Below are 22,472 nucleotides of genomic sequence, written 5' to 3' on the forward strand. Positions count from 1 at the left end.
CCTCTCTTGTTATGGTAACTTGCATGTATTTGAGAGGAAAGATTAATCAGTCCAAGTTGACCTTGGATTTATTTTTTGATGCATGGGAACATATCTCTCTCAGAAACAGTTGTCAAACCCAGTGACCATACCAGGCCACTGCTCACCTTGGACCATTTCTAGAATGCAGTGGAGCCAAGAAAGCATATTGATTTTTCACTGATTGTTCTATAGCATCCTTGCATCTTCTTGTTACAGGTGAAATTTAGCTACTTCTTTTCCTGTGTATACTGTACCCTGATTCATTTTTCCCTTGTGATGTGATGATGAGCCAGTCATATATTGGAGTTAGTGTAACACGAAATAGTTATTTGCTGGTATATGTTCTGGTGTTTAGAGAGAGATCTGTTTAATTTCAAGGGACTGTAGGGATATCAGTAGCTCACATCTTGGTGTATAATTGATGAAATATAGAGTCAACTGTTGATTTTTGCATGTTTATCTTTAGATCTTTGGTTCAGCCCTTACTGGAAGACAGCAAAGTAATGGTAGACAGTGTGCTAGGTTGGAAAGAGCATCTTCTTTACATGAAAACATATCTGGATTTAGACTCAAGTTATTAGCACACTGAAGCCATTTAGCATTGACTTTAGGCAAATTACTTAACCTCCTATTTCCACACCAAAAGAAGAGAATTCTAACAGATCTCAGGGGGTTGTTGTAAGAATCACATGTGAATTAAAGCACCCAGCACGGAGACTGGCATGCCATAGACTCAAGAAACACAGATTTTCTTTCTCTCATTTATCCAGAGCCAGTAGAAAAGAAGAGTAGAAAAATACATGTAATACAGGAAGGATTCTTAATTATGTCCAGTATTTATAACTTAATTATTTCTCCTTCCTTGGCCCTTTCTCATTTCAGATATTCTGTCAATATTTTACCCACACCTCTTGGATCTGACTGGAATGCTTTCTGAAAGCAGTCCCATCTGAACTTGAATCCTAAATCAGGAAGAGTTAGCAGTTTGTATTGTATTTAGAGAATAAGTATGTTTAGACAATTGGGGCAGTGCGGTGATGGTTCGAGAAAGTGCTCAGCATTCACTTCTCAGCCAGCTCAAGAGATTCTTTTCGACCCTCTGGTGGCATCCCATCCCAATGTCATTTATAACTGGGCTAGATACAGGCCTTCTAACAGGAGTTACCATTGAGTGCTTTCCCTGTGTCAGGTACTGCTCTAGCACTTCATGGGCATGAATCATCTAATATTCCTATGAGACAGCACTATTACTAGCTCAGTTTTATTTATGAGGAGAGCACTAAGGCACAGAAAGATTAAGTGATGTGCCTAGGAACTTCCCAGCTACTAGTACACCTGGGCTCTGAACCCAGCAGCTGCTGTTGCCCTCCAATAAAAGAAATGTTACTTTGATTAGCCTTCCTCTCTCTCCACACAGCCACAAATTGAAAAGTGGGGACGTGGGTATTTTCTGTGTTAGCTTTTGCCTGTGCTGCTATGGGAAGAAGTATCTGGTGGAGGATGAACTCATCTTCATTTATGGGTGAGGGAGAGAGTTGCTCTTAGAAGTATGAACAAATAGCAACTATGGTTGATCACGTACACATATTTTTTAATGCAGAAAAGGAGAGTCCCAGAAACTAAATAAACTAAATACCAGTTTATCTTATTATCTGGGGTAGTGTAGTAGATTTTGAAAAACTGTGGACTTGAAGAAAAATTCCAGAGGCTTCCCTTCATATACAAACATTTTCATATAGTCAATTAATAACCAACTGGTTTTTGGTTATTGCTTATCATACAAGTTTAGAAATTTAAACTGTTTCATCATGAGAACAACTGCCTCATTTTTTTTTCTTTTTACTTCTGATTAATTGATGTTGAAAAAACCTATTTCTTGGTAAGTAGCAATGGTGGTTAGTTGAACAGATATTTATTGAGTCAGACTGTGTGTCAAACCCCTCTGGAGAAATGGGATGAATCTCATTGCTTACAACACTAAGGTTAATGTTATGATCCCCATTTCACAGATAAGAAAACTGAAATTCAAAGACATTAAGTTTCATGGGCAGTAAGTAAGGAAGTTGAGATTTGAACCCAGACAGCATTGCTTTATTTGCTGTGGGCAGACATGGAATTTCTTTTGGGCAGAGACCATTTTTTTTTTCATCTTTGATGATTGAATGGCTAATTTGAAGATGTATGAAAGAGGACCTGTATCCAAAAAATGTACAGCCTCATTAAGAGAACAATATTTATATGAGGTTAGTTAGGTAAGATATGGAGAAGGAAATGGCAACCCCCTCCAGTATTCTTGCCTGAAGAATCCCAGGGACAAAGGAGCCTGGCAGGCTATATAGTCCATGGGTTCTCAACAGTCAGAGACGACTTAGTGACTAACCCACCAGGTAAGATATACACAAAACATAAAGATGAAAGATTGCTTTCAGCCGAGTAGGTTAGGAAGCCTTCCTGTTTTAAAAAAATAATTGTTATTTATTTTTGGCTGTGCTGGGTCTTTGTTGCTTTGTGTAGGCTTTCTCTAGTTGCAGTGAACAGGGGCTGCACTTCATTGAGGTGTATGGCCTTCTCATTGCAGTGGCTTTTCTTGTTGCAGAGCACAGGGTCTAGGCATGCAGGCTTCAGTAGTAGTGGCTTGAGGGCTCAGTGGTGGACACGGGGGCTTTGTTGCTCCATGACATGTGGAATCTTTCTGGACCATGAATGGAACCTATGTCTTTTGCATTAGCAGACAGATTCTTACCCACTGTGCCACCAGAGAAATCTGAGGAAGACCTTTATAAAGAAAGGTGCTTTTTTTTTTTTTTTTAAGTTCAGGGATAGGAGGATACTTTTGGCAGAGAGAATAGCAAGCAGATAAATCTGAGTTATAGCCAAAGAAGAAGAGGTAGGCCAGTGGGCAGTACATTTAGGGAATGAAGGGGTTTGGAGCATAGCACACGAAAGGAAAGTAATGGAACACCAGGCTGATAAGGAAATTCGGACCAGATTCTAATTTCCAGGTATATTACCCCAGCATCCTGAGCTTTAGTCACCATGTGGAACCCATAACCTCTTAAGAGCAGCCTGTGTGGGAAGGTCCCTCTTTACCTTTGCTCATACTTTTTCAAAGCACAGTCTGCAGTGCCCTTTACTGTCTTGATTCATTTATAGTCTTTCCTGGGTACTCCAGTGAGAATTAATGGCAGCTGCTTTGGTGGTCCTCACAAGGTGGTGTATGTTTTTATTTCACAGTTATTTTAGTTTGCCTTCTAACTGTTAACACGTTCTCTCTAGCTAAAGGTTAGCCTTCTATAAAGCAAGATGAGGTCTTCCATTTCTCATAATATCCATTCTCTCAGTCCTGTGGCCCAGTTGAATCTCTGCACATAGTTAATACTTGGAATATTTTGGAATTGAAGAGATAGTGGTATAGAAAATTGTGTTTAATTTCCCTGGTAAATACTAAATTAGTGCCTAAAAGTGAAAGGAGGAAGAATTTTATTAGATTATTCTTTACAGACATATTGACATTGTATAGTATATACATTGATGTTACATAGTCAGGATTAGTATAGACATTCCATGATACTTATGATGAGGAAGGTAAAGGTCAAAAGTAAAATGTGTGCTAATCCTACCTTTTGTTGCTCAGTTAGTAAATGTTCTAGTACATTGTGAACGTGAAAGTGAACATTGCTCAGTCGTGTCCAACTCTTTGTGACCCCATGGACTGTAGTCCATGGAATTCTCCAAGCCAGAATACTGAAGGGGGTAGCCTTTCCCTTCTCCAGGGTATCTTCCCAACCCAGGGATCGAACCTGGGTCTCCCACATTGCTAACAATAAATGTTAATCTTTTACTAAGATGATTGAGAATAGAATAACTGGTTTTAGCGTCCACTAAAATATTTTTAAATGACAATAGGAATGTGTTTATGTGTATTTACTCTTAGATTTTTAAGTTTTCTCTTTTATTCAAACACTGAGAATGTCCCAATTATTTATTGTAGACAAACATTTCAGTTGCAGTTATTAAAAGCAGTCAGATACAGACATTGCCACATACTAATTGACTCTGGGGAAATTGCTTAAACTCTCTAAATGTCAGTTTCCCTATCTGTAAGGTGAAATAAAGGTATCTTGGGTTATGATTGTGAGAATTAAATGAAATAATGTGAATAAATAATAATTTACTTGGTACGCAATAATTCTAAATAATTATAACAGTTTTATTATTTTATTTACTTAGCATATAATATGAGCTTGCTAGAGGTTATTGTATTTAGTATTATGCCTAGCTTGATCATCTTATCCTAAAATTCTCATTTTCAGTTTTTACTAAAATGAAGATATGTCTAAATATTATTGACTTTGTGTTATTAAATATAGGTTTATAAAGGTTATTTAAGATCATGATAGATACATAATGAATATGAATAGACTATTTATACAATGAAAATAGAAAATAGTAAACAAAATGAAAATATGTTCATATTAATAATTATAATTAAAGATTAGATTAAAACAAAAAGTGTAGTTTTTTTTTTACCTGCCACATTCATTTTTTAAAATATATTGTATAAATCAGAGTCATAGGGACACAGCTATATTAATGTTACTCTTGGCGATATAAACAGATATAGTTCATTTGGAGAACAATTTGGAAATGCTTATTAGGAGCCATATTGATATTTATATTGTTCGACATAGCAGTTCTACTCCTGGAAATATATCCAAAGAAACAAATCTGTGAGACAAAAAGTGTGCTTAAAATGTTTGTGATAATACTATCCATAAAAGTAAAAAGAAAACAGGAAACAGCCTAAAGAATAAGATAAATGATAGAAGAATTGTTATGCAGTTAAAAATGTATTGGGCTTCCCTGGTGGCTCAGAGGGTAAAGCATCTGCCCACAATGTGGGAGACCCGGGTTCGATCCCTGAGTCGGGAAGATCCCCTGGAGAAGGACATGACAGCCCCACTCCAGTATTCCTGCCTGGAGAATCCTGTGGACAGAGGAGCCTGGTGGGCTATAAATATAGTCCATGGGGTCATAGAGAGTCAGACGCGACTGAGCGGCTTCACTAAAAATGTATACTGTAGCAGTGTAGGAGAACGCATAAGTAATGATGTTGAGTGAAAAATGTAGAACAAACTGTGAGTTTACCAGTGCTATAACTGTGTAAAAATGTGTGTGAAAAAGAAGAATTTTGCAGGGGAATGTAAACGAACTGTTAACTAAGTTGAACTACATATGATTCTTTTTCCCTTTTAAAAATTTGCACAGAGTTAATTCTTGAAATATTTGTGAAATTAAATGAATAGTGGTATAGAAATTCTGTTTCTTTTTTTGTACCAAAACTACTAATAGAATGAATAGGTTAGTTTGATTATTCTTTGTAGACATATTGTAAAGTTGTTTCAGTATCAACTTTTAAAAAGTTACACTTATTATAAGTAGAAGAATATCTTCATATCTTTGTACCTGAGGATAATCTTCATATCTCTGACAGCTTAGAAAAAGGTTATCATTAAAATTACTGTGACATGAAATATAAATATAATGTGAGACATATATATATATATAATAAAGAGGACTTTAAAAGAAAGAGAAGTCACATCTTCAAGGACTGTTTGTTTTTAATATGACTTCTCTTTATTTTAGAATTGATAGATGTCACATGCACCCTGCTACTTCTAAATCCAGACTTTACCACTGCGTGGAACGTAAGGTACGTCATTCTCATCAGTGATAAAATGAAATTGTTGAAATTTCTGAAGACATATAAGACCAGGAATTGTTAGCATTTTGAAAAGTGAAATATAAATCACGTGCTCATGGCATCTTACACTTATTTCTTTATAATATCTCCATAACAGTTCTAATATACACTTTGCTCCTTTTTGCATGTTTATGTCTATTCTCCCTCAAATTCATGAAAATATAAATTTTCATGTTGAATTACAGTATACCATTTGATACATGCTTTTAACTTCCTTTTTTTTTAGTGGGGGTAGAGGGAATCAGTATAATTGTTTGGATTATAAACTGTTGGTTAGTGTATTTGAGAAGCATGGCAGTGCAATGGAATGTGTAAAGGTAAGCTTTAAAGGTCACAAACTGGTAGGTTAGTCACATTGTGCCCCCTGTGGGCAGATCATTTGACATCTCTCCACTATTTTCGAGAGGACCGCATTTTATGAGTGTCTTAAGTTCTTTAATTCTGATTGTTGTAGCTTTAAACACAGAATACGTTATAGAAATATTAAAATTCAGACCAGGTTTATTTTTTGAAATGTTTGGTTAAACAGTGTGTATGATTTTTAAAAATTGGTGGTTCTTTAGACTAACACAAGTTTTCTTACAAGAAAGCAGGATACAAATTATAGATAAATAAAAGTAAAGTCCTATTGAACATTGTGAATTCATTTAGAATTTTCTTGTAGGAAAAAGCCATAGATTATAGCTTTTTATTTTTAAAGATGACTTAAAGAATGCTTTTTCTGTGAATTTTAATTCCACGTTAGTGTTTTATAATACCTACTGAATTTTATATTTGTAGCTGGTTTTATTAAATTCCTGGTGGCTGAGAGGTTAAAGCATCTGCCTGCAATGTGGGAGACCTGGGTTCGATCCCTGGATCGGGAAGATCCCCTGGAGAAGGAAATGGCAACCCACTCCAGTATTCTTGCCTGGAGAATCCCATGGATGAAGGAGCCTGGTAGGCTACAGTCCGTGGGGTCGCAAAGAGTCAGACACGACTGAGCAACTTCATTTTATTAAATTTAGGTAACCTGTTGACTTTTTTTCTTTTGACTAATAATCAGATATTTAAAGAGTAAGCAAGGATGGAATGTATTAGAAGTTTTAAAAAATTTACTGATTTTAGAATTCTTATTTTCTTTTATGGGAAACTCCAAGTAAGGGAGTAGACTAAATGTTTATGAGTGGCTTCTCTATTCCAGGGACCATACTACAACTTTATACATTATCTCATTTAATCCACACAATACTTGACAACTTTGTTCATCAAATATTTATTGATTAACTACTATGTTATGTCCTAGACACAGATGATACATTTAATGTGAGAGAATGAAGAGGGTCAATCTTGACTCTGGTTTTTGGCCTGAGCAACTGAAAGGTTGAAGTAGCTATTTACTGGAATGGAGATATTTGGGAGAAGAGCAGAGGGGTGTGTGCTGGTTGGAAGTCAAGAGTTCAGTTTGGGACGTGTTAGGTTTGTGTTCAAGTAGCTGTGTGTGACTGTAAATTTCAGGTGAGAGTTCTAGGCCAGATATAATTTGGGAATCACTGGAAAATGTATCATAGTTAAAGCCTTGAGATTGTTTGAGATACCAGTAGTGGGTATAGATATTAGAAAAGAACCAGACAAAGACTAAACATTGGGACACTACAGGTTTCTAGAGCTGCACAGTTCAGTATAGTAGCCTCTGGCCACATGTGGCTATCGAGCCTTTGGGATATGACTAGTCTCCATTGAGAAGTGCTGTAAGTGTAAACTACACATCAGATTTTGAGGACTAAGTAACCCCCCAAAATAAAATATCTTTTTTAGTAATAATTTTATATTGATTATATGTTGAAATTATAATATTTTAAATGTATTAATAAAATAAAATTTTACTTTATACTTGTTTTTAATGTAGCTGTTAAAAAAGTTTAAATCACATATATGGCTCACATGTATGACTCACATTATATTTCTGTTGGACAGCCCTGTTCTAAAGTTTGAGAGATGAGGAAGAATCAACAAAGGACACTTTTAGGAAAGTACTATAAACTTAAAACTGAGAGTTTTCTTGAGGGTAGAGACAATGTCTTTTTTTTTTTTTTTTTTTCCCCTAGCCTCTAACACTCCAGTGCCTGGTATATAACAGATACTTAGTTTGCAGACTTGGCACTGAAAATAATTAAATTCATTGAAAAAGAATGAGTGTAATAGAGAAGTGGAAGTACCATTTTTATGTTAACATATTCCTCATCGTTACAGAGGAATCGAAAATCCTCCCACAAGAAAGGATTTTTATTAGCATAATATATATACACAAACACATAAAAATTCATTGTATATTCATAGGGCAGTTTGGTGGTAAAGAACCTAGTTCTTAGATACATGGATCTTAGTCCTAGTTCATCAGTTAACTAGCAGGCAGTTGATTTTGACAAGACTTTAACTTCTCAGGAGTTTTAGCTTTCATATCTTTGAAATAAAAGATCTGAATAAGGTGTTTTTTCTTTTTGTGTGATTCTTTTGGTCTGTGTTTTGATTGTGTGTGGTTTAGTGTTATGAAGGGAAGTTGCTCCATAAATCTGTCTTTAATGATGTTAATATCTGTTAATCTTGAAGCTTTTCTAATAAGGTGATATAGTAAGTTTTGTGCTAGATGAGTAGGAAGGAAATCATGATTTTTTAAAAAATCCATTGTAGATATGTGTTCTGCTGCTGCTGCTAAGTTGCTTCAGTCATGTCCGACTCTGTGCGACCCCATAGACGGCACCCCACCAGGCTCCCCTGTCCCCAATATTCTCCAGGCAGGAATACTGGAGTGGGTTGCCATTTCCTTCTCCAAAGCATGAAAGAGAAAAGTGAAAGTGAAGTTGCTCAGTCGTGTCTGACTCTTAGCGACCCCATGGACTGCAGCCTACCAGGCTCCCCTGTCCATGCGATTTTCCAGGCAAGAGTACTGGAGCGGGGTGCCATTGCCTTCTAGTAAATTTTAATTTATATTAGTAAGATTGACGTACAGAGTCAGAGTCATGAGTATATTTTGAGCAAAAAACGAACAACTTTGAAAATAAACTGATCTAACCCTATAAGGTCTCACAAATGAAATACTCAGCATTTTATGTCTGATTGTTGGTACATTTCTCCTAACATAACTTTGGGAAGCATTGAATGATTTTTGGCTGTATTTTATAAACAGCTAAAAGATTGTATAACACATCAGTAGTTGTTGCAGTCTTAGAGAAAAAATACAGGCAAGAATAAGTTTTTGAGCTGATCTGTAATTACAGTATATGATGCATATAGTTTAAAAATCTAGAAAAAAATGATTAGTATTTTTTTTCTTTTTTTGCTTTGAATTTGCTTTGAAAATTGGTGAATTAATTGACGAAAGAGGTTGACTTCATAATAATGTCCTATTTTTCCTTCAGTCTATGAACATAGAGTAAGCAAAACATCCTTGAGCAACTAGAAGAGCTGGTGTCCAGGCTCCATTGATTCATAGTCTTTCCTCAGCCTATTTTAATTGGTAGCTTTGTGCAAATTTGATGTTTTATTCAGATACTTGTAGCTTGGAGACCTTGAGCAAGTTACTGAATCTCCCCCAGCTTCAGTTTCCTTATCTGTAAAACTGAGGTAACTTTGGGCTGCACCATATGAAATCATCCTTTTTGTAGGTTAGAAATGATTAAGTCCAAATGTCCAGATCCTGGTTACTAACACCATTCTCTAATAAAAGGAACTGGGCTTCTTAGAGGACTGACTAATTCTAGGACCAGGTCAGGGAATGTACCAGATGAGGCTGGAACATCTTAAGAGAGCCAGAAGGTAAGGCAGTGCTTTTGCTGGCCAAAGCTGAAACAATTTGAGCAATAAAATAATGTAATAATGGATTATTACAAAGTGTAAAATCAATATTCATAAATCCATGCTGATATAAATAAATGCTTGAATAAACAGATAATAGACAACTCTTCAGTACTGAAGGATTCCAAATAATTTATCTAGATAACTTCCCTCAAGGAAATGGAGCATATCTCCCTACTCCTTAAAGTATAACCTTTTCCCAAAAAGTAGAGTGGAAAAATCTATCATATGCTACCTAAGCCAGATATTCAAGGTCAACATCAACAATGACAAGTCATGCTGATATTACATACCCCTGATAAAAAATAATGAAGATAGCACTTTACCTCTGTGGTCCCCTCAAAACCCACAACCATAATCTAACCCTGAAAAAAATATATAAAATACCTGATCAGTATTCTTCAAAATTGTCAGGGCCATCAAAAACAAGATGGAGCTCAGGGACCAAGAGGAGCCTGCAGAGATATAACAACCAAATATAATGTGATATCCTAATGGGACCCTGGAATTTAAAAAAAGGACATTTGGTAAAAATGAAGCAATTCTAAATAAAGTATGGACTTCCAATACTAATTTATAAGTAATGGTTCATCAGTCGTGACAGTTGTATCATAATAATATAAAATGTTAATAATAGAAACTGGGTACAGGACATACAGAAATTCTCTTTATCATTCTTAAAAACTTCTCTATAAATTTAAAGCAATTCTAAATAAAAGGTTTATTTTTTAGAAAAACTGAAGCTGGCAATTTCATATTATTCAACATAATATGGGATTTTTGTGAGAATTAAAGTAGAAAATATATGTAAATCACTTAACACTGTGCCTGATTCAGGAGAAGTGTTCAATAAGTGGTAGTTTTTATGAGGATGACTTCTATTATTATCATCATTATTATTTCACACAATAACTTAAGATTAAAGAGTGAAAAAAAGGTGGCATATGTTTAGTCAGTATTTACTGTATACCAAGTACTGGGCTAACCAGTGGAGATTTAGCCATGGACATAATACACATGGCCCCTGGTTTCCTACAAATTTTGATTAGAGTGACAGCAGAGAGAACCCCTAATAGTTTGAGAAGGGAGAGAAAATATTAAAACTTTATAAAATAAGATAAACTTAGAAGAAATATGCTAATAACAATTTGTAAACTTTAAGGTAAACTTAACTAACTTCTTAGGATATTTAATTTTTCAATTTAATTACACACCTTTATCATGTTAACATGAAATATTTTAATTTATAAATTCTTCATCTTCCTATTTACATATCTCCTTAGTTTAATTCAAACTTTTCACATGGCTTATTAACATGAGCAACTTTGTCATCATGAGAACTATTTTTTTTGAGTTATCTAGCACAGTTTTCTGGGCTTCCCTGGTGGCTCAGATGGTAAAGAATCCACTTGCAGTGCAGGAGACCTGGGTTTGATCCCTGGGTTGGGAAGATACCCTGGAGGAGGGCATGGCAACCCACTCCAGTATTATTGCCTGGTGAATCCCCACAGACAGAAGAGCCTGGGGGGCTGCAGTCCATGGGGTCGCAAAGAGTTGGACACGACTGAGCAACTAAGCACAACACAGCACAATTTTCCAGAGCATATTGTGTTTACTTACATTTAAGTTGTTCCAGATGCAATACTTTCCAAATTCACATGTGACTGGAAATTTTATCTCAAGCTATATTCCTACTTGAATACATTAAAGTAGGTGTTTTTTGTTGGATCTCTAGGTTATGTGATTGCTGATAGCTATAACTTAAACCAATTACATTATTTCTTTTTAATGTGGTCTTTTAAAAAACTTGTTTATAACAATCCAGCACCTATAATGTTCATTCCTTCTCCTAGGAATGTTTCTTAAATTGATGGTAAAAATTTCCTTCCTTTTTTAACGATTCTACCAGGCAGTCTTTTTAAGCATCTATCTATACCATTGATTGAGGTTGTTTCAGACTAAGATATCTTTACAAGTATAACTTTGTTGTTCAAAATAAAGAGATTAAGAGATGGCCCTTATTTAAGAAACTTTATAAAGATTCAGTTGTAGGGTAATTTCCTCTTTTCTGAAGAAAATTTTATTTCCTCTTATGTATAAATATATATGGGCTTCCCTGGTAGCTCAGATGGTAAAGAATCTGCCTGCCCAGGTTCAATCCCTTGGTTGGGAAGATCCCCTGGAGAAGGGAATGGCTACCCACTCCAGTATTCTTGCCTGGAGAATTCCATGGTGTCGCAGAGTCGGACATGATTGAGTGACTAACACAAACACACATAGACATGTATGGGAATATAGGTAGGCAGTTGTAAGTAAGGAGAGGTTTAAATTTAGTAAATGGAAATTTGGCTTAATATAGTAAATTGTCTACAGAAGCAACTTAGCAGCTACAGCAGCAGTGCTTTTTAAACTCAAGGGTGCCCTGGAGGACTGGTTAAAACACATTGCTTTGCCCCACTGGACTTTTTGATTCGGTTTGCCTGGGGCGAGGCTTAAGTTCCAAATGATGATGATATTGCAGTTAGGGACACTATTTTCAGAAACAGTGCACCTACAAAATATTAAACAATTTTACTTACATAGAGTAGTATTTTGCCTTTGAATAAAACATTACATATTTCAAAAGAAAAAGATGTAGAACTATAAAAAGTAACTGGCTGTTGCAATAAATATTCCTTTGATGACATAGATTTCCTGTACCTTGAAAGAAAAATAGTCAATGAATCATAAATCATTTTTTAAAGTAGCCACCTTGGTATCACTTCAAACTATTTTACAGAGTTAAGTTACTGACCTGAAATAAAATTGAGTGTAAAATGCAGGTATTTATTATCATTATTTAGTATTTTCATTTAAAAGGAAGTTCTTTTCCTTATCAAATAAGAATCTGTTGGGAAGGAAATGTATTGTGGTATTTAGGAACTAAGTCCATTAAGTAGGTGAGATATATGGTCTGGGCTCTGGTTTTGTTGAGATTAACATCTCTAAAATAAATTATGAGCCCCTACCACAGGAAAGACATTGTAAGATTAATAAACACTAGCAAATGACCTAATTTTATTATAAAACAATAGGTAAATTGAAAAATCGGAGTGTAATCAGTAATATCAGAGCTTATTATCAAAAACTTACCTGAGAAATTCAATCTAAACTTATATTAACGTGAGAAATAGGTGAAGCTCTCTTTCATGACATACTTTATAATTGCACTGAAGCTTTGAACAGTTTTAAAATAACAAAAAGTTCATATTCCTTTTACTTTTGTTTATATTTCAAAAAGAAATGGTCTAGTGTATCAGGAGCCATTCAAGTATTTCTCCTGGTAATGTCTTTTGGAAACTTATCCTAAGTAGTAGTACAAATGAAGTTATAAGCACAGAGGTTTTTGTTTCAGAATGCCTTTAGAATAGCAAAAACTTGAAAGCAACCCGAAATATCTAATTATAGGGGGAAGGGTTGTTAAATTATCGGATAGCTACTGAACAAAAACTATGTGACCATCTAAAATGTTTAAAGATTGTAAAGAACTGTGGAAATAATTCTCAAGATATAAGAGCAGAATATAAAATCACATGTTAAAATATAGATGCATATGAGGAAAGGTAGAAGGGAAAAATTCAAAAATAAACACAGTTTGTTAGGATGGCTATTGAATGAATGATTTTTTTTTTCCTTACATCTCAATCCAATGTGTTTGTTTTTGTATGTGTGGTTTTTGGTAATGAACAAGACCATATTGAGTCCTACTTAGGCAGCTAGAATAATTCTTGATTAGTATTGAATCTGCCCTACATATACTGATGTCAGGCCTTATAAGTTTTGTAAATGATATAAGCCAGAAAATTCCTTTGCCCTCTACCAAATAGACAACTAAAGTTCCACTGCTGATTTAGGAGCTTCCATTTCTGTTTTTTAATTTATTTCAAGATTATGGGAATACATTCTTGATTACTGTGTGTAACATTTAAGAGAGTTTTATTTTTTTAATTCTTGGAAATTTGCTTTACAATGAAGTTATATTAATAGTCATGCAGTTTGTTTGTGTAGAAAGATAAAATAATAGTTCTTTTTATTTTTCTTTTACAGAAAAGAGCTGATCCTCTCAGGTACTTTAAATCCAATTAAGGACTTACATCTGGGAAAACTGGCCTTAACTAAGTTTCCGAAGAGTCCAGAAACATGGATTCACAGGTGTGGTTAATTTACACCGCAGAATTCTTAGGGCTTAGAATGGCTGGAGGAAAAAAAACACAGAATATGAAGCAGGTCACATACTGATTACTGAATTATGAAGTCAAATGATAGCTACATTCAAGCCTACTTTCTGCTTAGGTGATACCTAGAGATTAGTTAATCTCTTCAAGCTTTGGTTTTATCATTTGTAAAATGAGAATAATAATTAACATCTATCTCAGAGTTAAGTGGTTGAGTTTCACTTGAGGTAATGCATGTAAACACAAGCACAGTGCTCGGCATATGTTAAATACTTAGTAAATTTTATGTTATTACTAACTATCTGAAGCAGTTATGGAAATTGCCTTAGATATTCAACTATAATGAGCAACTTGAGTTTTAATTAAACTTGGATTTAATTCAGTCAGGTGTGTTCCTGGTAAAAATGGTGGTGGTGGTTGTTATGGTTATTAAAATTAACCAAATAAAGGCAACTGAGGTGAATGGGGTGTAGACTGAATTAAAGTTGCTAAGACCATAAATGCAAAGAATATTTTTAGGTTAACAGCTGAGGCAGGTAATCAAAGTGCATGTAAGAACTCTTTTCAAAATCCTGGCTATCTGGAAGCATTTTACTCTTGGATCCCATATAACATCTTTGACTAAAATGAGATGGTCTGGGCTTACTGGTTGGGGTCAATGGGGAGATTCTCTGAATAAATCTGTTCTTGGTTTATTAAGCCACTTTTAATTTTTCTTAAATCCTGAGCATTTTTAGGATCTTAAAGTCAGTTTAAGGTATCTTAACTATAACCTTGCCTTTGGCTAGCATTGCAGAGCTGCTGCTGCTAAGTCACTTCAGTCGTGTCCTACTCTGTGTGACCCCATAGACGGCAGCCCACCAGGCTTCCCCATCCCTAGAATTCTCTAGGCAAGAACACTGGAGTGGGTTGCCATTTCCTTCTCCAATGCATGAAAGTAAAAAGTGAACGTGAAGTCGCTCAGTCGTGTCCTACTCTTAGCGACCCCATGGACTGCAGCCCACCAGGCTCCTCCGTCCATGGATTTTCCAGGCAAGAGTACCAGAGTGGGGTGCCATTGCCTTCTCCGAGCATTGCAGAGCAGCTGCTTCCAAATGATACCATTGGTTGTACTTTCTGCCTATTAGAAATTGGGATAGCAGACTACAGAGAGGTGTATGATTATGTGTATGGAGACTAGGAAAGGGGTGATGGTAGAGGAAGGGAGTTATTATTAACATAGATGCATCCATCGATTTATTGACTTGTCTGATATTTTATAAAGCAAGTTTTGGTTGTTAAAAATAACATTATTTGAAAATGACAAAAATGAATTTTGTTACTCAATTTCCTATATCCTGGCTTGAAAATTTTTAATCTATAAAGAATGCTTTCTTATGAGAAAATATTTGTAAAAACTAAAGACAGTAAGTGGCTAGAGGCACTTTTGAGTTCTTTTCATTTACATGTGTGCAAATAAAAATCTTAAGTAGATAAGGGGAAAATTATAGATGAAGACATTTTAAAACCTCCCTGATGGTTTCACTAATTATATTGATTTTTTTCCTTCAAGATTCTATGCTATAATATAGAAATTTTGCTTTATAAAAACTTAATGCAGCTGCTTCTTTGCAAACACACAAAGGGTGAGGCATGCACATGTAATTAAAAGTGAACTGTGCTTCTTTTGAGTATTTACCAGCCATTAATTAATATCACCCCCTCCCATACACACAGTACCACCAATCAGACACATACACACACACATTCCTGTTGCCTTTACATTTCCTGGCCAAATGAAGTTTTGGAGTTGTCATTTCCAAATTGATGACATTTTCTTTTTGACAGATGTTAACATTTTAGAAGCTTTTTCTATAATCTTTGTCCTTTATCCTCACCCCCGCCACACCCCCCCCACCCCGCCTACATCCATGGTGCTAAAATTATTATCATTAAAAACAAAAACAACTCTCCCCCACACAAAAAAAAAACCCTTGAATACTGGCCATTACTTTGCATTGTCTATGAATAGAAATTAAATTGAGAACAAAGAGAACTCTGGTTGTTTTCCTCTCTGGTTTATTTTCTTTACTCATTTCTTGCCCACATGTTACCTTAACAGGCGATGGGTGCTACAACAGCTAATTCAGGAAACCTCCTTGCCTTCCTTTATGACCAAAGGAAACTTGGGAATAATTCCTGCAGAAAGGACACAGCAACTAATACAAGAAGAGATGGAGGTCTGTGGTGAAGCAGCAGGGAGATACCCAAGCAACTATAATGCCTGGTCTCATCGCATCTGGGTTTTACAGCACCTGGCTAAGCTAGACACCAAGGTAGGGTGTTAATTTGTGTCCCTAGGCACACTTCTGTCTGCCATGTGAGTCATCTGGTAGTATGCAGTAGTTCCTTCTCAGAGGAGCTTTTAAAGAGAGAAGTAGAGGAACTAATGGCCCAGTAGCCCAGAGAGGATTGCAACAACTGATACCTCAAGGGAAACTGGCAGTTTAAAAAAAGTTTGCATTCCTCACCCGCACAGCTTTGGCACTCTTTAAGGCTAGTGTACTGGTAGAACAAAGAAGGTTTAAGCAGTAAGGAAGACTGAGTATAACTCATTTTGCCCTGGAACAGGAAGAGATGATTAAACTTGATACAATTGAAATTGTTCTTTCTCGGTAGCCTTTTGTTATGTGACTTAATGTGCTAGCTCAGCTGGCTACCTTTTCACAGTCTCTTCTCCTGGAGAGGGAGATCTCACCCAGGTGTTCTAACACTTGGCCGAGTCTGTAAATTACCTGACGTTTCTTACATCCTACCCCACATCTACTGAATCGAAATGAGGGTAGGATTTAAAGATCAGCATTTTTCACAGGCTCAGGGGGTTGGTTGTTTGGATGCAGAACCAGGTTGGGAACTGTCACTGCCTGATCCTTTTAGTTCAGAAATGAGGAGATGAAAGTTTCCAGAGAATTTTAATGGCTTGGACTCAGCCACAGTTGTGTCATTTATTATTCATCAGAATGAGAGCCAGGTATCCCTGTACTCCTTACATACTACAGCTTCTCTATTTTTTCTTCACTTCTTATGGTATCAGTGCTTCAGAATCTAGAGTACTCTTCCAAAAGCTTCCCAGGCTTAAGACAATTTAAAGGGGTCAGAATGTCTCACATGGTGCTTTCAGATTAATGGGGACGCATTCTCCATTTTTGCTTACCACCCCTTCCTGTATCTCCTTTCAGGTCCCCTCTCCTCTCTCTGTGTGCTAGCCAGAGACTCCTCCAGAATAAATAGGAGAGCTTTCACTTCTGAGGGATTTTAAGCCAACAATTCTGAAAGAGAAGGCATTCTTTGCAGCTTACATGGCTTTGTATTTCAGGAGGGATGGCCACCTAATGGAATGGAAAGAGAAACAACAGAATCACATTAACCCCAGGTTTAGATTCTGGCCCTGTTAGCTCTTTGTGTAAAGTAAGGCTTTAATGTTTTCATCTATAAGATAAGGGCTCTGCTGCCTGCCTCAGTGGATTGCTGTGAAAATTACTTGTGTTAATGTGTATAAAGTACTGGGCACCTAGTAGAGGCTCACAGAATTTTAGTTCCTTTCTCTGCCCCACGTTGATGGAAAGCTTAGGTGAAACTTGACTTGACTAGGTCAACTCTGCAATTCGTTCATGAAAAAAGTAGTGAAACTTTCTCATTACCAGACACTGTCCTATACATTGGATATGGCATAAAGACAAAAAGCTTACTATCAACAAATTGAAAAATCTAGTTGAAACAGATACTGACAGTTACAAAGCAGGGTAACACTTGCAGAAACTGAGGGAATTTTCGAGGCACAGCGGGAGCACAGAAATGAGCCCCTGACTGGGCTCATTGACAACAGCTGCCAGAGGGAGTGATGCTATATTCTCAGGGGCCTGGAGCAGTGAATACAAGTTATCTGGTGGGTATAGGGGATGTGGAGTGCTTTAAAGTCAGTCATCTCAGCTATACAACTTGGTGTCCTGTGGGAGGTAGGGAGAGGGAAGGGGAAGGTTGTGGGTAAAGGAAGGCAGAGTCCAGATGAGTTGAGAGCTCTTTGGAAACTTTCTTGCCTTGACGTGGACCTTTTAAAGTAGCAGTCCATAAATCAGAAACACTGGCCAAGGTGAAATTCTTGGTTCCTTGAGACCATCTGTTGTTAAAGATGATAGCTCATAAGTCATGTATCAACTCATCTGCCCTGGTCTGCTGCTAGGCTTACATGTTGTCAGCCTGCCCTCTTCTGCCCTTGGGGGTCTTAGCACTTTTCCTATCACCACTGCCACTGTCTCTCACTCTCAGTGAAGGGTGCTGACTTTACAAAATCCACTTTCTGTTCTTATAAGCTATTGGGCCCAGCTAGGAGATCATGATGATGGGAAAAGACCCTGATGCTGGGAAAGATTGAAGGCAGGAGGAGAAGGGGACAACAGAGGATGAGATGGTTGGATGGCATCACTGTCTCAATGAACATGAGTTTGAGTAAGCTCTGGGAGATGGTGAAGGACAAGGAAGCCTGGTGTGCTGCAGTCCATGGGGTCACAGAGAGTCGGACACGACTGAGCAACAGGGAGATCATGTCCTACCGTGCTTTGTCTGTTAGAGGAAGTAAGCACAAAAGTGTTAGTAGTCTAAAGCAGCTTAAAAATACATATAAAATGAGTAGCATTTTTTCACTTAGAAAATTGAAAATGATTTTTTAAAGTGCTCATATTTAGCTTGGTAAGGGTATAAAGTGAAAGTGAAACTCACTCAGTTGTATCTGACTCTTTGTGACCCCATGGACTCTACAGTCCATGGAATTCTCTAGGCCAGAATACTGGAGTGGGTAGTCTTTTGCTTCTCCAGTGGATCTTCCCAACCCCGGGATCAAACCCAGGTCTCCTACATTGCAGGCAGATTCTTTACCAGATGAACCACAAAGGAAGGGTATAAAGACAAGCATTATAGAAATTGATAAAAATCTTACCAAAGGGCAACATGGCAGCATTTACCAGACTTTAAAATGTGTGTTATCTCTAATGTAGCAATTCTGCTTCTAGGCATTCATCCTAAAGAAAAAATGGGAGATGCAGTATGATATAGTGATTAAAGGCTCCGGTCATACAAGCATGATATGAATGCTAACTCTACTAGCAATTTGCTATATGGCCTTAAAAAGGGTTCTTAGCGTCTTTAACCTCAGTTTCCTCATCCGTAAATTGGAGATGATGACAATTCTCCCTCCTCGAGTGATGTAAATTAAGTGGAAGAATCCACATAAAGTGGCTGTCCCTAGTGCTCATACTAAGTGATCAGTAAACACTGGATATTATATTAAATATTGAAGTTTGATATATAAAAATACTGTATATAATAGTGAAAAACTGGGACCAGTCTAATAACAAGGAATGCATTTCACTGCAGTTCATCACAAAGTAGAATATTTTGTTGCTACTAGAAATTATATTTTTAAGATTATTTATAAGTTAAGGATATAAAACTAAATATGAGATGGGCCTAATAATTTTTTATTAGCATTGAATAATATTTAATGTATTTTGAATAGTACCTGGCATATTATAAGTGTGCAACAGATATTTATACACGCCAACACAGTGCCATTATGATATAGTTTGTTATATTTTCTATAAGCATGTGTTTTCTAGTCAGGAAAAAAATAGATTACAGAATAAAGAATACTTACTAGTGCTATGGGATAGAATTATGAGAGGTTTTAATTTTCTCTTTTTTGTTCCCTATGATGTTTGTGTTTTTCAGTGGACATATATTGAAATAAATTTTAAAATAATCTATTTTTTCAGGGTGGCGTGGAGGGAAACAGTCACAGTTGAAAACACTGTTAGAAGTAGTATTCTGTTTATGAGACATATTCAGAACAAGCAAAGCAGATTAGTAGGTGCCAGAGACTGGGGGGAATGGGGAATTAGAGGACTCCTAATAGGAATAGAGGTTGTTTTGAAGGTGATGAAAATGTTTTGAAATTATAATAATGACATAGGCAAATCAAAATTACAATGAGATATCACCTCACTCCTTTCAGAATGGCTGTCGTCAAAATATTTATCATCAAAAATAATAAGTGTTGACAAAGATGTAGTAAAAAGGGAAACCCTTGTACCCTGTTGATAAGGATATAAATTGGTACAGACAGTAATGAAAACAGTATGAGATTTCCTCAGAAAATTAAAACTAGAACTACCATATGATCTAGCAATTCCAACCTTGGTTATGTATATGAAGAAAACAAAAATACTAATTTGAAAAGATACATGCACTCCAGTGTTCATAGCAGCATTATTTACAGAAGCCAAGCTACAAAACCTTCCTAAGTCTCCATCAACAGGTGAATGGATAAAATGTGTTTGATATATAAGTGTATATAAATATATATAATGAAATATTACTCAGCGATAAAAAAGAATGAAATTCTGGCATTTGCAGCAACATGGACGGTCTTAGAGGGTATTATGCGTAGTGAAATAAGCCAGACAGAGAAAAAGAAATACTGTATGTTATCACTTATATGTGGACTCTGTAAAGTAAATGAATGAATTTAACAGAAACATTCACAGATACAGAGAACAAACTAGTGGTTGCCAGTAGGGAGAAGGAAGGGATGAGGAGCAAGACAGGAGTAGGAGATTTAGGCAGTAAAAGTTACTATGTGTAAAATGAATAAGCTGCAAGGATAGATTGTGTGGCACAGGGAAATACAGCCATTTTATAGTAACTTTAAATGGAGTATAGTCTATAAAAATATTGAATCACTATCTTGTACCCCTGAAACTAATATAATATTATAAATCAATTATACATCAATAAAAGAAAAAAGAAACTATCAGAATTAGATGACCGCAGTGGGATGGAGGAGTCTGGTTGGCTGCCGTCTATGGGGTCGCACAGTCGGACACAACTGAAGTGACTTAGCGGCAGCAGTGGCTGTACAACTCTGTGACTATACTAAAAATCAGAATATTTTCTCAACTTCAAAAATTAATTCTAATAAAGCTTCAAGAATAGTTAAGAAGTTGTTGGAAAAATAAGGAACTCTGTATATTGCTATGCTGCTGCTGCTGCTAAGTTGCTTCAGTCGTGTCTGACTCTGTGCGACCCCATAGACGGCAGCCCACCAGGCTCCCCCGTCCCTGGGATTCTCCAGGCAAGAACACTGGAGTGGATTGCCATTTCCTTCTCCATTGCAGAAAAGTGAAAAGTGAAAAGTCACTCAGTCCTGCCTGACTCGTAGCAACCCCATGGACCGCAGCCCACCAGGCTCCTCCGTCCATGGAATTTTCCAGGCAAGAGTACTAGAATGATATTGCTATATGTTTCTATATTTTGAGCCAGTACTACAGTTTTAATGTCTATTTCTATAAACATTTAAATATATAAGCATATTGCTGTATGGCTCAAAAAATAGACACAGTAAAGAGAGTATAAAAGCCTAAAAATAATTTCAGTACACAGTATGTACAAATTTCATTGATGATAAATATGGCATTTCACGTGATTGGAGAAGGGATTCTTTGTTCAATTTGTGATGCTAATAAATTGAGTTTTTAGAAAATAATGGTTAGATTTTAATCTCACATACCAACCTGAACTCTTAAGTGAAATAAAAACGTGAAGAAAAAAGGAATTTAAAAAATCAATTGTAGTAATATATTAAGAAAAATATTTACAACACAGAGACTTAATACCTTTAATATATAAAGATCTCTTACAAACCCATAAGAACAGTAATGACTTTCACAAAGAATAAGTTGAGCAAATTATAAAAGAGGATTAGACAAACAGGCAGTTTGTAAAAGAAAGATAAGTGAATAGGAAAAATATTTAGCTTTAATCATAATTAAGGAAATGTAAATTAAACATGATTTTCCACTTACTGGGTTTCCCTGGTTGGCTCAGCCGGTAAAGGATCCGCCTGCAGTGCAGGAGACCTGAGTTCAATCCCTGGGTTGAGAAGATCCCCTGGAGAAGGGAATGGCTACCCACTCCAGTATTCTGGCCTGGAGAATTCCATGGACTGTATAGTCCATGGGGTCACAAAGAGTCGGACATGACTGAGCAACTTTAACTTTGACTTCCACTTACTAAATTAACTAAAACTAAAGTACTGGTGAGGAATTTAGGAATAAAACATTAAAATCTTCTTCCAATAGGGGCATAAATTATACAGCCTTCCAGGAGGGCAGTTTGAAGTACACAGCAAGAACTTTACGGAGTTTTTCTCACTGTTCCAATTAGTGTACTTCTAGAAATTTCTTCTAAATAAAAATAAGACATGTACATAGATTTATATGTGTGTATACATAGGCGTGTTACTTACGCAGAGTGGAAACAAAATGAGGGAATGGTTTAAATTGTGATAATCTTTAGGATGAAGTATTATGCAAAAGTGTAAAATTATGTTGTTGAATAATACTTAATGAAATTAGAATAAATTTATAATTTAAGTGAAATAAAATTTTGATATAAAAGATATCTGAAATTTGTGTTAAGTAAATTATACAGTTGCATTATTGCAAAAAGCTGAGAGATTGGTTGTATGGTAGAATATTAAAAGTAGTCATTGTTGGTCAGTAGGATAATGAATGATGTGGGGATTTGTTTGCCTCTTTATATTCTGT

At 36.1% G+C, this 22,472-nt stretch overlaps 1 protein-coding gene across 1 annotated transcript in view; it reads left to right on the forward strand.

Moving 5' to 3' along the window:
• Positions 1–22,472, forward strand: part of PTAR1 (protein prenyltransferase alpha subunit repeat containing 1) — a 43,780-nt gene that overhangs the window by 14,016 nt on the left and 7,292 nt on the right. The window contains exons 3-5 of the mRNA XM_069574108.1: positions 5,668–5,734; positions 13,706–13,810; positions 15,935–16,148. Coding sequence (XP_069430209.1) covers positions 5,668–5,734; positions 13,706–13,810; positions 15,935–16,148 — 386 coding nt within the window. The remainder of the gene's footprint in view (positions 1–5,667; positions 5,735–13,705; positions 13,811–15,934; positions 16,149–22,472) is intronic.

The sequence above is a fragment of the Ovis canadensis genome, chromosome 2 (assembly GCF_042477335.2).
Source record: "Ovis canadensis isolate MfBH-ARS-UI-01 breed Bighorn chromosome 2, ARS-UI_OviCan_v2, whole genome shotgun sequence".
NCBI classification, from domain to species: Eukaryota; Metazoa; Chordata; class Mammalia; order Artiodactyla; family Bovidae; genus Ovis; species Ovis canadensis.